Source organism: Coregonus clupeaformis, chromosome 24, assembly GCF_020615455.1.
Source record: "Coregonus clupeaformis isolate EN_2021a chromosome 24, ASM2061545v1, whole genome shotgun sequence".
NCBI classification, from domain to species: domain Eukaryota; kingdom Metazoa; phylum Chordata; class Actinopteri; order Salmoniformes; family Salmonidae; genus Coregonus; species Coregonus clupeaformis.
Genome location: NC_059215.1, coordinates 43,643,215 through 43,660,964, shown reverse-complemented (window position 1 = coordinate 43,660,964; position 17,750 = coordinate 43,643,215). Strand labels below are relative to the sequence as shown.

General features: G+C 46.3%; 1 protein-coding gene across 1 annotated transcript in view; it reads right to left on the bottom strand.

Moving 5' to 3' along the window:
* The window catches only part of LOC121538567 (fibulin-2), a 55,508-nt gene that overhangs the window by 12,758 nt on the left and 25,000 nt on the right, over nt 1-17,750 (bottom strand). The window contains exons 3-6 of the mRNA XM_041846705.2: nt 5,482-5,596; nt 4,662-4,791; nt 1,579-1,798; nt 1,005-1,229 (exon numbers count right to left, since the gene is read on the bottom strand). Of these exons, the coding sequence (XP_041702639.1) occupies nt 1,005-1,229; nt 1,579-1,798; nt 4,662-4,791; nt 5,482-5,596 (690 nt within the window). The remainder of the gene's footprint in view (nt 1-1,004; nt 1,230-1,578; nt 1,799-4,661; nt 4,792-5,481; nt 5,597-17,750) is intronic.

Sequence of the window (17,750 nt, the reverse complement as noted above, 5' to 3'; positions counted from 1 at the left end):
TCATCCTATCTTTGCGGATAAGGAGAAATCTGTGAAATGCCTTCAATTCATCCACAGATATGAGGCTAGACAGCAACAGAGCACAGATGAAAGTTCCCTCAGAAAGCGAGAGAGTTGGGGTACGACAGGAAAAGGCATGGTCTGCAGACAAACCTGTTTTTATTATTGGGACTAACTGTCATTTTCTGTAAAGTAGGTCTCACATCAGATTCCTGTTGAGACAGGCTTGTGCTGGTGAAAGCCCCATTAAAGGTATGGCACACTTACAGTAGCCTACAGTACAGCAGGTTGGAAATACCTGGAAATACTTTCTTTATTTATCTAAATGCATGTAGGCTACTGTTGTAATAACTGTGACAAGAGGCTTTATCAAAACAGTATGAGACGTTAACGATATACAGGTACAGCATCTATCTATTTCAGTAAAAAAAACGTGATCTCCAAGGTCAGTCTCTACAATCTAAACGTGATCAGATGATGGTGAGCATTAGCCTGCTAGCTAGTAGGTGAGCACCTCTGCGGGATCAGGAAGTGATTCTGAATGTTCTATCTGGATAACAATGATCAGTCTGAATCAGAGACAGTAGACAGGAACTCTTTCCAGCAAGAGCAGGAAAATCATATGCTGTAAAAGTGTGGATAAATAGACAGATAGATAGAGACTGGCAGGAATATGAAAACACGGAATGCCGTCAATCATACTGTTTGCTTTGGCACAACGTACCTGTCACAAAGGTACTACACTCCAGAATCAGCCCTCTCTCAGTGGTTTTATGGACTTACATTTACATAACTGTTATATACTTTAGGGGTGCCAATCTGTTTCCACTTTCTCCAACTTGCCGTCGTCTTGCCAATTAAGGCAACTGTGTGCCGTTATTGAATGCCGAAACAGTCAGACACCCAGGCTATTAGCGAAGTGATCTTTCACATACAGTATAGTGGAGTACTGTAAGGTGCATGGTCTGACATATTCTAACAACCTACGAGCAGTTTTCCTTTACCTGGTACACAGCTGGCTGTGTCCTGCTGCAGCACATAGCCAGGGTAGCAGGCACACCTGAAGGAGCCAGGGGTGTTGATACACCTGTGGTGGCACAGTGTTCTCTGGTACACCTGGCACTCATCTACATCCTCCACCTCCGGAGGGCCCTCCACCGTGTTCTCCCTCTCCTGCTCCTCCTCCTCCCCGATGGAGAAGGCCTCTTTAGGGAACGGGCTGTCTGACACTACAGAACAAGGAGAGAGGACTGTCACTAATAGCCTTACCTCTATGTTGTACAGTATAATAGAGTCAAGTAAAGCAGATGAACCAAGGCAGTTGGATACAAGAGAATACAGAACAGGAACTCTATCACTTATAAAATATTGTACAGTATAGTAATAACCTACCTTCACTCTGGTAGGGCAGTGTGGTGCACAATGTGGGAAGAGTCCTCTACAAAGCCTCTCTTTAGTAAGGAGAGGTAAAGAGGCTCTCGTTTGTGCCTTTCTTTGGCAATACACTGGTGTGTTACACTACCCCTTGAGAGTGCAGTGGTGTGTGTAGTGTGTGCGTGCGTGTCTGCAAGACTCTACCTCTTTTTGCCACTGCAGTGGGGTCCAGTGCGGGTCTCTCTTTGAGCGTGTCCCAGCCGTCTCCCTCTCCTCCCTGTCCCTCCTCCCCTGCCCCCCCCTCCTCTCCCTCACAGCAGGTGAGGAAGACGTGGCTGCAGGGGTAACCCAGGTACTTGTGAGCCTCACAGCGGTGGCCCTCGCTACGGAACCTCAGCCCCAGAGAGCAGCAGCTACAACACTCCTATATGGTGGACAGATTCAACATCAGACTACCGTGTGTACCATATCAAGTGTGCCTGACTGGAAGAAGACTGTACGGTCAAACAATATACTGTATGCTATGTTTAAGGAGTTTCATATAAAACTCAGAACTCAGAGTTCCTCTTTCACATCTATCCCCACCTCTCTCCCTCATTTCAACCCTCTATCTTCCCTCCCTCTCAGCCCTCAGCAGGATATCGTTCAGGCTACATGGGGGAGAGTGAAACATAAAACTGAAATAGTGACCATCAGGATATAGTGTGGCTGTGCAGAAGTGTTATACGACTTGAGTTATGTGGAGCCCATGGTGGGGTGGTAAAAAACAATATTTAACATTACACCAAGGCCTTGATTATATAATGGCCCCTTCTTTTGGGCGCTCTGGGTACTTCCTGGAACACAGGTATGATGGCAGATTAATGGTTCAGGAAATATGGGCTAATACGCTTCTACTCCAAACTACATCACAACGATTTTACTCTCACTGATAACCATAACAGACCTTGGCCTACATAGCTATAAATTCCCCAGAAATATTAAATACAGTATCATTGCTGTTTCCAAAATACCAGCGAGTACAAGCTATTGATTTAGAGAGGATGGTGAAAAAGGTATGAGACATCTCCTGCAGTACTGCAACCTCGTTTCATGACTGTGAACCATAAAGCTGTGGGAACCTTGACCACAAACATGGTCCTTCCTCTCTAAATTGTCTAAATTGAATGAGAGGTAATTGAATCACAGAGGGATTCTAAATGGTCCTCCTGATTGGTGTGGTCTTCACTGGCAATAACTAGGGCCAGTCGAAATCTGCAGGGAGGTTATCTTTTAACTACTTTTAAAGTTGTCTCTGTACTATACATTGAAACTGTGGCTATTCATGTCTTGTAGAGATATTTGGTTTGATTTAAATTCAATCCAGGTAGGCTATGTTTAACCTTAAATCATTCTGGGGACTGACAGTGCAAATTCGGTCAGCTCTCTGAACAGTTCAGGAAACAGGGTCACATAAGAATATCTGGACATTTAACAAATTATTTCATCCAAATCCAAGCACATATATTCAGTGTTAAAACAGAAGTAGGAGTCATGTGCACAGCATTGCATCTTTTTCAAGGAGTTGGTTGTGGCAAGAACAACAGAACATTACTCACTATACAGTGGCTTGCGAAAGTATTCACCCCCCTTGGCATTTTTCCTATTTTGTTGCCTTACAACCTGGAATTAAAATTGATTTTTTGAGGGTTTGTATCATTTGATTTACACAACATGCCTACCATTTTGAAGATGCAAAATAAAAAAATGTGTGAAACAAACGAGAAATAAGACAACCCCCCCTCCCCCCACACCCCAAAGTCAAAACTTTGTAGAGCCACCTTTTGCAGCAATTACAGCTGCAAGTCTCTTGGGGTATGTCTCTATAAGCTTGGCACATCTAGCCACTGGGATTTTTGCCCATTCTTCAAGGCAAAACTGCTCCAGCTCCTTCAAGTTGGATGGGTTCCGCTGGTGTACAGCAATCTTTAAGTCATACTACAGATTCTCAGTTGGATTGAGGTCTGGGCTTTGACTAGGCCATTCCAATACATTTAAATGTTTCCCCTTAAACCACTTGAGTGTTGCTTTAGCAGTATGCTTAGGGTCATTGTCCTGCTGGAAGGTGAACCTCTGTCCCAGTCTCAAATCTCTGGAAGACTGAAAAAGAATTTCCCTGTATTTAGCGCCATCCATCATTCCTTCAATTCTGACCAGTTTCCCAGTCCCTGCCGATGAAAAACATCCCCACAGCATGATGCTGCCACCACCATGCTTCACTGTGGGGATGGTGTTCTCGGGGTGATGAGAGGTGTTGGGTTTGCGCCAGACATAGCGTCTTCCTTGATGGCCAAATAGCTCAATTTTAGTCTCATCTGACCAGAGTACCTTCTTCCATATGTTTGGGGAGTCTCTCCCACGTGTTTACTTATTTTTTCTTTAAGCAATGGCTTTTTTCTGGCCACTCTTCCGTAAAGCCCAGCTCTGTGGAGTGTACGGCTTAAAGTGGTCCTATGGACATATACTCCAATCTCCGCTGTGGAGCTTTGCAGCTCCTTCAGGGTTATCTTTGGTCTCTTTGTTGCCTCTCTGATTAATGCCCTCCTTGCCTGGTCTGTGAGTTTTGGTGGGCGGCCCTCTCTTGGCAGGTTTGTTGTGGTGCCATATTCTTTCAATTTTTTAAATAATGGATTTAATGGTGCTCCGTTGCATGTTCAAAGTTTCTGATATTTTTTTATAACCCAACCCTGATCTGTACTTCTCCACAACTTTGTCCCTGACCTGTTTGGAGAGCTCCTTGGTCTTCATGGTGCCGCTTGCTTGGTGGTGCCCCTTGCTTAGTGGTGTTGCAGGCTCTGGGGCCTTTCAGAACAGGTGTATATACTGAGATCATATGACAGATCATGTGACACTTAGATTGCACACAGGTGGACTTTATTTAACTAGTTATGTGACTTCTGAAGGTAATTGGTTGTACCAGATCTTATTTAGGGGCTTCATAGCAAAGGGGGTGAATACATATGCACACACCACTTTTCCGTTATTTATTTTTTATAATTTTATGAAACAAGTTATTTTTTTTCATTTCACTTCACCAATTTGGACTATTTAGTGTATGTCCATTAAATGAAATTCAAATAAAAATCCATTTAAATTACAGGTTGTAAATCAACAAAATAGGAAAAACGCCAAGGGGGATGACTACTTTTGCAAGGCACTGTATGTAATGTGGCCTATGTGGGAATCAAACCCACAACTCTGATGTAGCACCAGCAAACAACCAACTGAACCATGGGAAGCACCTTTACCTTGTAGGAATCGGCTCCACACTCGTCATTGTTGTCCACCTCACACACAGTTCCTTCTCTGGCTGCAGTCATACCAGAGAAACAGCGACTCTCCTTCAGAGAGCCCAGACAGCACTGTTTCTGAGCCGTCCTGGCAGAGAAAGAGAGAAACACAGGAGAGATGTTAGAATGTGAGGCAGTGTTTTGACTGTACCTAGGCCTAACTGTGGTCCTAGACTAGTAGTGGGTTGGCTAGCTGTGCCTACCTCTGGCCAAAACCAGCATTGTCTGGAATTGTTATGGAACCAAATTGGAAGTCTATTAAGGCAAACATTCACACTAGTATGCTGTGCAATATAATGTCATTTTCGAAAGATTATGAGAGGGCCTGTAAAATATTTGGTTTTGATATTGGCACTGGTAATCAAATTGAAGATAGAAAGTCATATAATTCCCTTCATATTCAAAACATCAACGACAAATACTACTAACTTTCATTGAATCATGCTATACAATAATGACATGGGCCCACCTAAGAATACATTTATTAGATGATCATATTTTAAGTACGCTAAAAAAGTACACAAATTAGAATGAACTAAATTAATGCATAGTTGCATTGCCATCAACGACAAGTTGGCTGAAGCAGAAACAAACTTGGCAGACAGGCCATCCCTCATTGGCATAGTGAAAGCAGTAAAGCTGACATTTATAAGACGTTCTGTAGCTAAGTAGGACCCTGAGCATGACCAGGAAAAACTCAGGTCCCTACCAATGAGGAATTACTACACAGGAATTGGGCATCCTAGTTCTTGTGTCCAGTGTGTCTCCATGGGCTTACCGACAGATGGAGTGTCTATCCTCTCTGGGGAGCTCCATGTTGCTGCAGTGGCCGTTCGCTGAGGCCCACTTCTCCCCAGTCTCACAGCAGATCTCCACCAACTCCTTGGAAGAAACTACAGAAACACAGACAGACAGACACACAGATGGGTTTGTAGTCAGTGTTTCAGAGGGAACGTGAAATGAAAAAAAAGTCATAGAAGATCATGAAGAAGAGATCACCATTGGACAGGGCAATCTCAGACTCTCAGACTGTATCATTCATGCTATAGATCTTACTCAGTCCTTCATGGAAGTCAGGTTTTAATGTGTACGATTGTAGTCTATGCAATATCAAAAGATAAATAAATCCTAGGAAGTTTATTGAGAGTGTGTCTGCATCCCAGCTTGACTGTTACTGTTCCACAATGTATTTTAAGAGTTGTTGACTTTGGTCTGAATGTGCTTTTGGTGAATAGACTGAATACACATTCAGCAGCATGAGGAACAAATTAAGTTATTCTTTTCCACCTCTGTCTCCCTCTCTCTGTGTTTCCCTGGCAGGGAGCACTGTGAAACCTTAGACTCTATTAAGTATACAGAGCCAATGCAGCCAACATTTTAGCTTGAAGACTAATCAGTGTTCAGGCAACACATTTTCACCCCCATTCATCACTAGGAACAGACAGACGAGAAAACATAGCATCTCATTTAGAGTTCAAATATGCTTGGCTATGATGACTCCAGATCATCGATTCCAACTTTGATTGGTGCCTCCTGTGCTGTAGTTCTTTGGACAGACTGAACCTAACCCTCTAGGATAAAGATATGTTTCCTAGTGTAGCCATGCCTGCTGAAAAGGTAGGCCTGTAGCCTACAATACTGTATCTCTCTGGTTGGTATAATTAGGTGAATCTATGATGTGCCTCTTTCCGGCCATTTCTCCCAGACAAACTCATCGTTTGATACAAAGTTTGCTGCTAATGTAACATGTTTGCTAACCAAGTCCTCCCACTGGGCACACCATGTCATTTCACAGTGGAAATGTGGGTAATCTTTGGTTGAGATGTTGACCGATGAGATTTCAACCTTTATTCACCCACTCAAAAAGACAGCCTGAAGTTTGTTCAATTCCCAATGTGTTAGCACAACCAAATTCCAATGGAAAAACAATATCAGATTTTTGGTTTTGTTGTCATCTAAATGTGTTATCAATGCACTTTAAACCATTTAAAAGCACAACAAAGTTCAAATGGGAGATATTTTGTATTTATACAATAACTTAATGTGCTTCATCTAATAGCATAACAAAATTACCTGGATTGCAGTTGAGATTACATTCACAGTACATAGTGCAAGTGATCAATGATGTTCGAGATTCTGCACAGATATTTATAATCCTGAAAAACCCACAGACCAGCGACCTTTGCATGCTATCTTGAACATACACACTTTCTATGATTACTTAATAATACTTTTATAGTTACAGTAAGCTCAAAATGTAGCCATGGATCTGTTACAAATTTTAAGGTTGAATAAAAACTGTTACATTTGTAAGATAGCCTTAACTTTAGGCTATTTACTGTATTACAAAAGTCATATCGAATTGACAATGCAACCAAATTTTAAAACTTAAAGGAGATTCATCTGAGGCACTGGCTTAATCCTATTCTTTAACTTTTATTTTTGGTTTAGTTGGAGACGTGAATCCAACATATAATTTGTTAATTTGTCGACAAGTTAATAGGTTATTTAATGCATTGCAAAAGTGATATTGAATTGTGTTTAGTTGTCAACGCAACCAAATATCAACATTTGAAGGAGGTGTATCTTCTGCTTGGATAGTTCCATCAGTGCCACTGACTTAGTCTGACTTTAATTCCAGTTTGTCTACAAATTAATAATTGATATGTTGGATTCACGTATCCATTTCAACCAAAAATCTAAGTTGAAGAATAGACCTAAATCAACGTAAACTTTATTTAAAGTGCATTTAAAGTTTGATTTGATTTATTCCTATTCTTTAATTTAGATTTTTGGTTGAGATAGAGACGTGAATCCAACATATCAATAATTGTTATTTTTGTTTTTTTTACCCTACCACCGATCCCCAAATTGGAGTAAACTAATGGGCAACAACACTTAGGCTTCTTTTTCCATCTTATACATACTATATACATTTTACGGACACAGTATATTTTACAATAGTTATCTTTTGTTTGTTTTTAGTCCCACCCTTCAGCTACCCTCAACCCCTCCCATCTATCTCTGAAGATCCTCCAGTTTAGATTTCTATTTGCAATATATTTTGCTGTGATGTTTCACAAAAGTTCTGAACCTTTCTATTCTCATTGTTTCTACAGATTGTGAATTAAAGATAAACATTTTTGCTAAGAGTATTATTATATTATTGATCGATTGACTATTACTTTTTAAATCACCCAGCAGTGCTGTTTGCAGAGTTAGCTCCAGGTAAATGTTGCAATTCTTCAGCCATTCCTGAACCTACAACCAAAAACAAGCTACATATGGACAGTAGCAAAACAAACTATCAAATTATTCTGTCTATTTGCAGCTAAATCTACAGAGCTGGGATGGTTGTATCCCCCATACAGTGCCTTGCAAAAGTAATAATATAATATGCCATTTAGCAGACGCTCTTATCCAGAGCGACTTACAGGAGCAATTAAGGTTAAGTGCCTTGCTCAAGGGCACAACAACAGATTTTTCACCTAGTCAGCTCGGGGCTTAGAACCAACAACCTTTCTGTTACTGGCACAACGCTCTTAACCACTAAGCTACCTGCCGTATTCTTCCTATTTTGTTGCATTACAACCTCTAATTTAAATTGATTTTTATTTAGATTTCATGTAATGAACATACACAAAATAGTCCAAATTGGTGAAGTGAAATGAAAAAAATTACTTGTTTCAAAAAAGTATAAAAATTAAATAACGGAAAAGTGGTGCGTGCATATGTATTCACCCCCTTTGCTATGAAGCCCCTAAATAAGATCTGGTACAACCAATTACCTTCAGAAGTCACATAATTAGTTAAATAAAGTCCACCTGTGTGCAATCTAAGTGTCACATGATCTGTCACATGATCTCAGTATATATACACCTGTTCTGAAAGGCCCCAGAGTCTGCAACACCACTAAGCAAGGGGCACCACCAAGCAAGTGGCACCATGAAGACCAAGGAGCTCTCCAAACAGATCAGGGACAAATTGTGGAGAAGTACAGATCAGGGTTGAAAGAATATGGCACCGGAAAAAACCTGACAAGAGAGGGCTGCCCACCAAAACTCACGGACCAGGCGAGGAGGGCATTAATCAGAGGCAACAAAGAGACAAAAGATAACCCTGAAGGAGCTGCAAAGCTCCACAGCAGAGATCGGAGTAGCTGTCCATAGGACCACTTTAAGCCGTACGCTCCACAGAGCTGGGCTTTACAGAAGAGTGGCCAGAAAAAAGCCATTGCTTAAAGAAAAAAATAAGCGAACGTGTGGGAGAGACTCCCCAAACATAGGCTAGAAGGTACTCTGGTCAGATGAGACTAAAATTGAGCTTTTTGGCCATCAAGGAAAACGCTATGTCTGGCGCAAACCCAACACCTCTCATCACCCCGAGAACACCATCCCCACAGTGAAGCATGGTGGTGGCAGCATCATGCTGTGGGGATGTTTTTCATCGGCAGGGACTGGGAAACTGGTCAGAATTGAAGGAATGATGGCGCTAAATACAGGGAAATTCTTGAGGGAAACCTGTTTCAGTCTTCCAGAGATTTGAGACTGGGACGGATGTTCACCTTCCAGCAGGACAATGACCCTAAGCATACTGCTAAAGCAACACTCGAGTGGTTTAAGGGGAAACATTTAAATGTCTTGGAATGGCCTAGTCAAAGCCCAGACCTCAATCCAACTGAGAATCTGTGGTATGACTTAAACCCATCTAACTTGAAGGAGCTGGAGCAGTGACTAGATGTGCTAAGCTTATAGAGACATACCCCAAGAGACTTGCAGCTGTAATTGCTGCAAAAGGTGGCTCTACAAAGTATTGACTTTGGGCTGGTGAATAGTTATGCACGCTCAAGTTGTCTGTTTTTTTGTCTTATTTCTTGTTTGTTTCACAATTTTTTTTATCTTGCATCTTCAAAGTGGTAGGCATGTTGTGTAAATCAAATGATACAACCCCCAAAAAAATCCATTTGAATTCCAGGTTGTAAGGCAACTAAATAGGAAAAATGCCAAGGGGGGTGAATACTTTCGCAAGCCACTGTATGTATTTATATGTATGTATGTGTATATGTATGTGTATGTATGTATATGTATATATATATATATATGCGAGAAAAAAATAAACATATTGGGGTGTCATGACTTCTGCCGAGGCTGCCTCCCCTCCTTGTTCGGGTAGGCTTCGGCGACATCGGCTTACTAGCCACTGCCGCTCCATATCTCATCATTCCATTTGTCTTGTCAATTATACACACCTGATTCTTATCCCCTCATTACATTTTAGTCATTTAGCAGACGCTCTTATCCAGAGTGACTTAGTGAATACAATTATTATAATTATTTTTTATACTGACCCCCCGTGGGAATCGAACCCACAACCCTGGCGTTGCAAACACCATGCTCTATCAACTGAGCTACATCCCTGCCGGCCATTCCCTCCCCTACCCTGGACAACGCTGGGCCAATTGTGCGCCGCCCATGAGTCTCCCGGTCGCGGCCGGCTGTGACAGAGCCTGGATTCGAACCAGGATCTCTAGTGGCACAGTTAGCACTGCGATGCAGTGCCTTAGACCACTGCGCCACTCAGGAGACATTAGTCTGTGTATAAGTGTTCCCTCTGCCCCCTTGTCCTTGTGGGTGATTGTTATTTGTGAGAGTAGTGTAGCTCGGTGGAGCTACTCTCCCTTTGTATTGCCGGGGTAGATATTTCCCCTGCGCCTGTATATTGTTGGAGTATCCCATACCGTGTATTGCCAGGGTAGATAGTTTCCCATGTGCCTGTTTTCGTGTGTCGCTATCCAGCGCATTTGTGTATGACGGAATTGTCACGGTTTCGGCCGAGGCTGCCTCTCTCCCTTGTTCGGGCAGGTTTCGGCGTTCGTCGTCTCCGGAATTCTAGCTGCCACCGTTATATGTTCCATGTTTCCTGTTTGATTAGTTTTGTCTGTTAGCCACACCTGTCTTGTGTTAAGTCTCATTAAGCACCCTATTTAGTTTCCTTGTTGTTAGTGTTGTGTTGTGTGTAATTGTTTCGGGTCAGGTGTTTGTGCGTTACCCGTGTTTTCGGTACGCCAGTAACGATTAGCTTCCTCCTCGGTTGAGGAGAGTTTTTGCGCCCTGTGTTTGTGCGCTCGTGTTTGACGCCTGTGTGCGTCTGTTTGGCCTCAGGCCGTTTTGGATTATTTTGCTCTCTAGTAAAGTCTTGTTGGACTGTACATCTGCTTCTGCGCCTGATTCCACACCACACCATTTAAACATCGTGACAGAATTACACACCCGACATGGAATCAGCAGGAGCCGAAGCAGCCCCGACGAGACTGGAGGTCCAGGTCCGGGAACAACAGGACCAGATACAGCAGATGGGGACCGCCCTGCAGGAGGTGATCACCACGCTCCGAGGCTGGGGAGCGCCTCCACCACCTCCCTCACTGCCAGCACCATCGGCCAGTCCGCCCATTCCAGCGCCAGAACCTCGAGGAATCCGACTCTCTCTCCCGAGGGCCTACGACGGAACCGCGGCTGGGTGTCAGGGATTCCTCCTCCAGGTGGAGCTATACCTGGCCACCGTACACCCGGCACCCTCGGGGCATGAGAGCGTGTCCGCCCTGATCTCCTGCCTGTCCGGGAGGGCGTTGGAATGGGCCAACGCGGAGTGGAGGAAGATCGACGCCGAGACGATCACCTACAACGAGTTCTCCCGCCGCTTCAGGGCGGTGTTTGACCATCCCCCGGAGGGGAAAGCGGCGGGGGAGCGTCTGGTCTTCCTCCGGCAGGGGAGGAGGAGTGCCCAAGAATTCGCTCTCGAATTCCGTACTCTAGCGGCAGATGCAGGGTGGAATGAGCGGGCCCTCGTCGATCTATACAGATGTAGCCTACGAGAGGACGTCCGTCGGGAGCTGGCTTGTAGGGACACCAGTCTCTCTTTCGACCAGCTGGTCGACATGTCCATCAGGCTGGATAACCTATTGGCCACCCGCGGACGTCCTGAGAGGGGTCCGTCCATTTCACCCTCCAGCGCCTCCGAGCCGTGTCCTATGGAGCTCGGGGGCGCTGGCGCTAGAGAGAGGAGGAGTCGGTTGGTTAGGGGGTCCATCCACTGCACCAACTGTGGTCGGGGAGGACACACCGCGGCTAGGTGCTGGGGATGGCCTCCTAGGGAGGATGACGACAGGTCCCGCACTGGGGATTCCCTCCAGGTGAGTAGGCGCCCCACTCACCCAGAGCTCACTGTTGCCCATTTTTGGATGCCTGTGCGTTTTCCACAGGTAGCACCTCATTCCCAGCATAAGGCGCTGGTAGATTCAGGCGCGGCTGGGAATTTTATTGATAAAAAGTTTTGTTTAGCGTTAGGGATTCCCCTTATTCCGGTTGATGTTCCTTTCCCCGTTCATGCCCTAGATAGTCGTTCGTTGGGTACGGGCTTAATCAGGGAGGTCACGGCGCCACTTAGGATGTGTGCGCAGGGGAATCATCAGGAGATGATTCAGCTGTTCCTGATTGACTCTCCTGCGTATCCGGTGGTGCTGGGCATGCCCTGGTTGAGTACCCATAACCCAGCTATTTCGTGGCAGGAGAGGGCTCTGATGGAGTGGTCTGCTCAGTGTGTGGGTAGATGTTTGGGCGTTTCCGTAGGGGCTACCTCGGTGGAGAGTCCAAACCAGGTGCCTGCATTGCACGTTCCCCCTGAGTATGGGGATTTGGCTATTGCGTTTAGTAAGGCGAGGGCGACGCGGTTGCCACCCCATAGGCAGGGAGATTGTGCGATAGACCTCCAGGCAGGAGCTGCGCTCCCACGGAGCCATGTGTATCCTCTGTCTCAGGAGGAGAAGAAAGCTATGGAGATTTACATAGACGAATCTCTGAGACAAGGATACATACGGCCTTCCACTTCCCCTGCGTCCTCGAGTTTCTTTTTTGTGAAGAAAAAGTATGGTGGTTTGCGCCCGTGCATCGATTACCGTGGTCTCAATCAGATTACGGTGAAGTACAGTTATCCACTCCCGCTGATTGCGACCATGACTGAGTCGTTGCATGGGGCGCGTTTCTTCACGAAATTAGATCTCAGGAGCGCGTACAACTTGGTGCGCATCAGGGAGGGTGATGAATGGAAGACAGCCTTTAGTACCACCTCGGGCCATTACGCAGTATCTGGTCATGCCATACGGGTTGATGAACGCTCCGTCAGTTTTCCAATCATTCGTGGATGAGATCTTCAGGGACATGCAGGGGCAGGGGGTGGTTGTGTACATTGATGACATTCTCGTGTACTCGCCTACCCGTGTCGAGCATGTGGCCCTGGTGCGTAGAGTGTTGCGGAGGCTGGTGGAGCACGACCTGTATGTGAAGGCAGAGAAGTGTCTGTTTTTCCAGGAGTCGGTCTCCTTTTTGGGTTATCAGTTGTCTGCGTCAGGGGTGAAGATGGAGGTAGACCGGGTGTCGGCCGTGCGTAATTGGCAAACACCAACCACTGTGAAAGAGGTGCAGCAGTTTTTGGGGTTTGCAAATTACTACAGGAGGTTTATCCGGGGGTTTTGGACAGGTGGCAGCTCCCATCACGTCTCTGTTGAAGGGGGGTCCGGTGCGTCTGCAGTGGTCGGCCGAGGCGGACAGGGCGTTTGGGAGGCTGAAGGACCTGTTTACCTCGGCCCCGGTGCTGGCGCATCCGGATCCCTCTTTGCCGTTCCAGGTAGAGGTGGACGCGTCAGAGGCCGGTTTAGGAGCCGTGCTTTCACAACGGTCTGGCGCGCCACCTAAACTCCGCCCCTGTGCTTTTTATTCTAAGAAGCTCAGTCCGGCGGAGCGGAACTATGACGTAGGGGACAGGGAGCTGTTAGCCGTGGTACAGGCTCTAAAGGTGTGGAGGCACTGGCTTGAGGGGGCTCAACACCCTTTCCTCATTTTGACGGACCACCGTAACCTGGAGTACATCCGGGCGGCGAGGAGGCTGAACCCTCGCCAGGCAAGATGGAGTATGTTCTTGACCAGGTTTACTTTTAAAATCACGTACATCCCTGGGTCACAGAATGGCAAGGCAGATGCGCTGTCTCGGCGGTATGACACGGAGGAGAGGTCCGTGGAGCCCACTCCCATACTGCCTGAGTCGTGTCTGGTGGCACCGGTAGTGTGGGAGGTCGATACTGAACTCGAGCGGGCGTTACGCACCGACCCTAGTCCACCACAGTGCCCGGAGGGTCGGAAGTACGTTCCGCTCGAGGTTCGGGATCGATTGATCTATTGGGCTCACACGTCACCCTCCTCTGGACATCCGGGTATCGGCCGGACAGTGCACTGTCTTAGTGCCAAGTACTGGTGGCCCACGTTGGCAAGGGATGTGAGGGTTTATGTTTCCTCCTGCTCGGTGTGCGCCCAGTGTAAGGCGCCTAGACATCTGCCTAGGGGTAAGTTGCTACCCCTGCCCGTTCCACAACGACCATGGTCCCACCTCTCTGTGGACTTTATAACAGACCTTCCCCTCTCCCAAGGGAATACTACTATCCTGGTCGTTGTGGACCGGTTCTCTAAGGCCTGTCGTTTGCTCCCCATGCCGGGTCTTCCTACTGCCCTACAAACTGCCGAGGCACTGTTCACCCATGTGTTCCGGCACTACGGGGTACCCGAGGACATTGTGGCTGATCGGGGTCCCCAATTCACCTCCAGAGTCTGGAGAGCGTTTATGGAGCGGTTGGGGGTCTCGGTGAGCCTCACCTCGGGGTACCACCCGGAGAGTAATGGGCAGGTGGAACGCGTAAACCAGGATGTGGGTAGGTTTCTCAGAACATACTGCCAGGACCGGCCGGAGGAGTGGTCAAGGTACGTTCCCTGGGCCGAGATGGCCCAGAATTCCCTACGCCATTCCTCCACTAAACTAACTCCATTTCAATGTGTGTTAGGTTACCAGCCGGTTCTGGCACCCTGGCAGCAGAGCCAGATCGAGGCTCCTGCGGTGGATGAGTGGGCGCGGCGCTCGGAGGAGACTTGGAACGCTGCACACGTCCACCTGCAGCGGGCCCTCCGACGTCAGAAGGCGAGCGCTGATCTCCACCGCAGTGAGGCACCGGTGTACGCACCTGGTGATCGAGTCTGGCTCTCTACCAGAAACCTGCCCCTCCGCCTGCCCTGTCGGAAACTGGGTCGGCGGTTTGTAGGGCCATTTAAAGTCCTGAGAAGGTTGAACGAGGTATGTTATAGATTACAGCTACCTGTGGAGTATAAGTGTATTAACCCCTCGTTCCATGTGTCCCTTCTCAGGCCGGGTGGTAGCGGGCCCGCTCCAAGAAAATGAGATAGGGGAGACTCCCCCGCCCCCATTGGACATCGAGGGGGCACGGGCGTACTCCGTGAGGTCCATCTTGGATTCGAGACGTCGGATGGGGGTCTCCAGTATCTAGTGGAGTGGGAGGGGTACGGTCCGGAGGAGCGGTGCTGGGTGCCGAGGAGAGACATTTTGGACCCGTCGCTCCTGACGGAATTCCATCGGGGGTATCCGACGCGCCCTGCTCCACGTCCTCCGGGTCGTCCCCAAGGCCGGAGTCGGCGCACGTCTGGAGCCGCGCGTCAAGGGGGGGGTACTGTCACGGTTTCGGCCGAGGCTGCCTCTCTCCCTTGTTCGGGCAGGTTTCGGCGTTCGTCGTCTCCGGAATTCTAGCTGCCACCGTTATATGTTCCATGTTTCCTGTTTGATTAGTTTTGTCTGTTAGCCACACCTGTCTTGTGTTAAGTCTCATTAAGCACCCTATTTAGTTTCCTTGTTGTTAGTGTTGTGTTGTGTGTAATTGTTTCGGGTCAGGTGTTTGTGCGTTACCCGTGTTTTCGGTACGCCAGTAACGATTAGCTTCCTCCTCGGTTGAGGAGAGTTTTTGCGCCCTGTGTTTGTGCGCTCGTGTTTGACGCCTGTGTGCGTCTGTTTGGCCTCAGGCCGTTTTTGGATTATTTTGCTCTCTAGTAAAGTCTTGTTGGACTGTACATCTGCTTCTGCGCCTGATTCCACACCACACCATTTAAACATCGTGACAGGAATAAACTCTGTATTCGGTGATTTACCCTCCTGCGCCTGACTCCTTCTATCACACTCATCACAGGGGGATTGGAAGTGATGCAGAAAAAAAGAAATGTAAAAAGAAAATGAAAAATAAGAAACAAAGTATGGTCAAATTTCATTAGCTATGTTAAACCAACCCTTTGGAATGACTTTGATAGCAACAGTGAATCTATTTAGTTTTAAGTGGAGATTTCACAACTATCATTCTCATGATACCACATTGGTAATAGTAAGTGACAAATATCATAGCTAAGCAGGGCTTGGTTAAAACCCTGGATGGGAAATCAAAGGGTAGCTGTAGATAAATCAATTATTCAGTAGGAGGTGCTGCCCAGCCTGCAGTTTTTTTTTCTGATAGTTGATATTACATTGAAGATCTGATGTTGTTTTAAAGGTACAAATTCAACATATTTTATACAAGGTTTGTCTATGTAGAAATTTGGTTATCATGATGACATAATCCTTTGGTTGAAATCTCACCCTCAAAACAACAGTTTACCTTGATTACTTTTTTCAAATCCAATGTATTTTCCACATAGATTCCACGTCACAATACGTTGACAAATTATGTTGAAACAATGTTGATACAACCAGTTTGTGCCCAGTGGGCTGTGCCTTCGGGCACCATATTGCTATAACATATCATACGGTTAGCTTATATGTAAAATACCTATCCAGATCTGGCATGCTTCAACAATATAGTCAGGCAACGACGCATTCATTAGGGAGTAAACGTTATTTATAATAAGGGTTACATGGAGAAAATCGACCTCTCTGAAATTAAAATGGATGGCCCTCCCTTCAGAAAAATATATTTTATCTAAACCCTCCCTGAATGCTTGAAAAAAAAAACAAGTGACCCTCCTCTATACCCAAAATAATAATTAAAACAAAGTGGATAGCAGACTTTTAGAAACTGTTCGTCGTCCTGTAAGCATTACATGGCAACGCAGGAACTTTGATAGCGCACAGGGCTGCGAGCCAGAAGGTTGTCAGTTTTCAGACCACCGTGGACAAGAGTAGGGGTGGAAAGATCTCCTTTATAGTTAAAACATTGCATGAATCTGTACCAAGTTAGCTAGCTGAATAAACTAAGTTAGAGTCTATTCATAGAAAACATTGAACCGCTGTAGTTACAGCAATTATAATTTCTAAAGTGGAAGTTGGGAGAGTTATATTTGAGTGTTCAGTGAAACGTAAGTGAGGGAGGCCCGCTCACTTGCTTTCCCAGATGTTTAGTTCATTTCATTCCGATCTCCTTTGCATTATTGTAGCCTTTTTCTGTAGCCTGTCAAGTATGTGTCTGTCTATCCCTGTTCTCTCCTCTCTGCACAGGCCATACAAACGCTTCACACCACGTGGCTGTTGCCACTCTAATCTGGTGGTCCCTGCGCGCATGACCCACGTGGAGTTCCAGGTCTCTGGGAGCCTCTGGAACTGCCGTTCTGCGGCCAACAAGGTAGAGTTCATCTCAGCCTATGCTACCCTCCAGTCCCTCGACTTCTTGGCGCTGACGGAAACATGGATTACCACAGAAAACACTGCTACTCCTACTGCTCTTTCCTCATCTAACCATGTGTTATCGCATACCCCGAGAGCATCTGGTCAGCACGGCGGTGGTACAGGAATCTTCATCTCTCCCAAGTGGACATTCTCTATTTTTCCCCTGACCCATCTGTCTATCTCCTCATTTTAATTCCATGCTGTCACAGTCACTAGCCCATTCAAGCTTAACATCCTTGTCAATTATCGCCCTCCAGGTTCCCTTGGAGAGTTCATAAATGAGCTTGACGCCTTGATAAGTTCCTTTCCTGAGGATGGCTCACCCCTTACAGTTCTGGGTGACTTTAACCTCCCTACGTCTGCCTTTGACTCATTTCTCTCTGCCTCCTTCTTTCCACTCCTTTCCTCTTTTGACCTCACCCTCTCACCGTCCCCACCCTACTCACAAGGCAGGCAATATGCTTGACCTCATCTTTACTAGATGCTGTTCTTCTACTAATCTCACTGTAACTC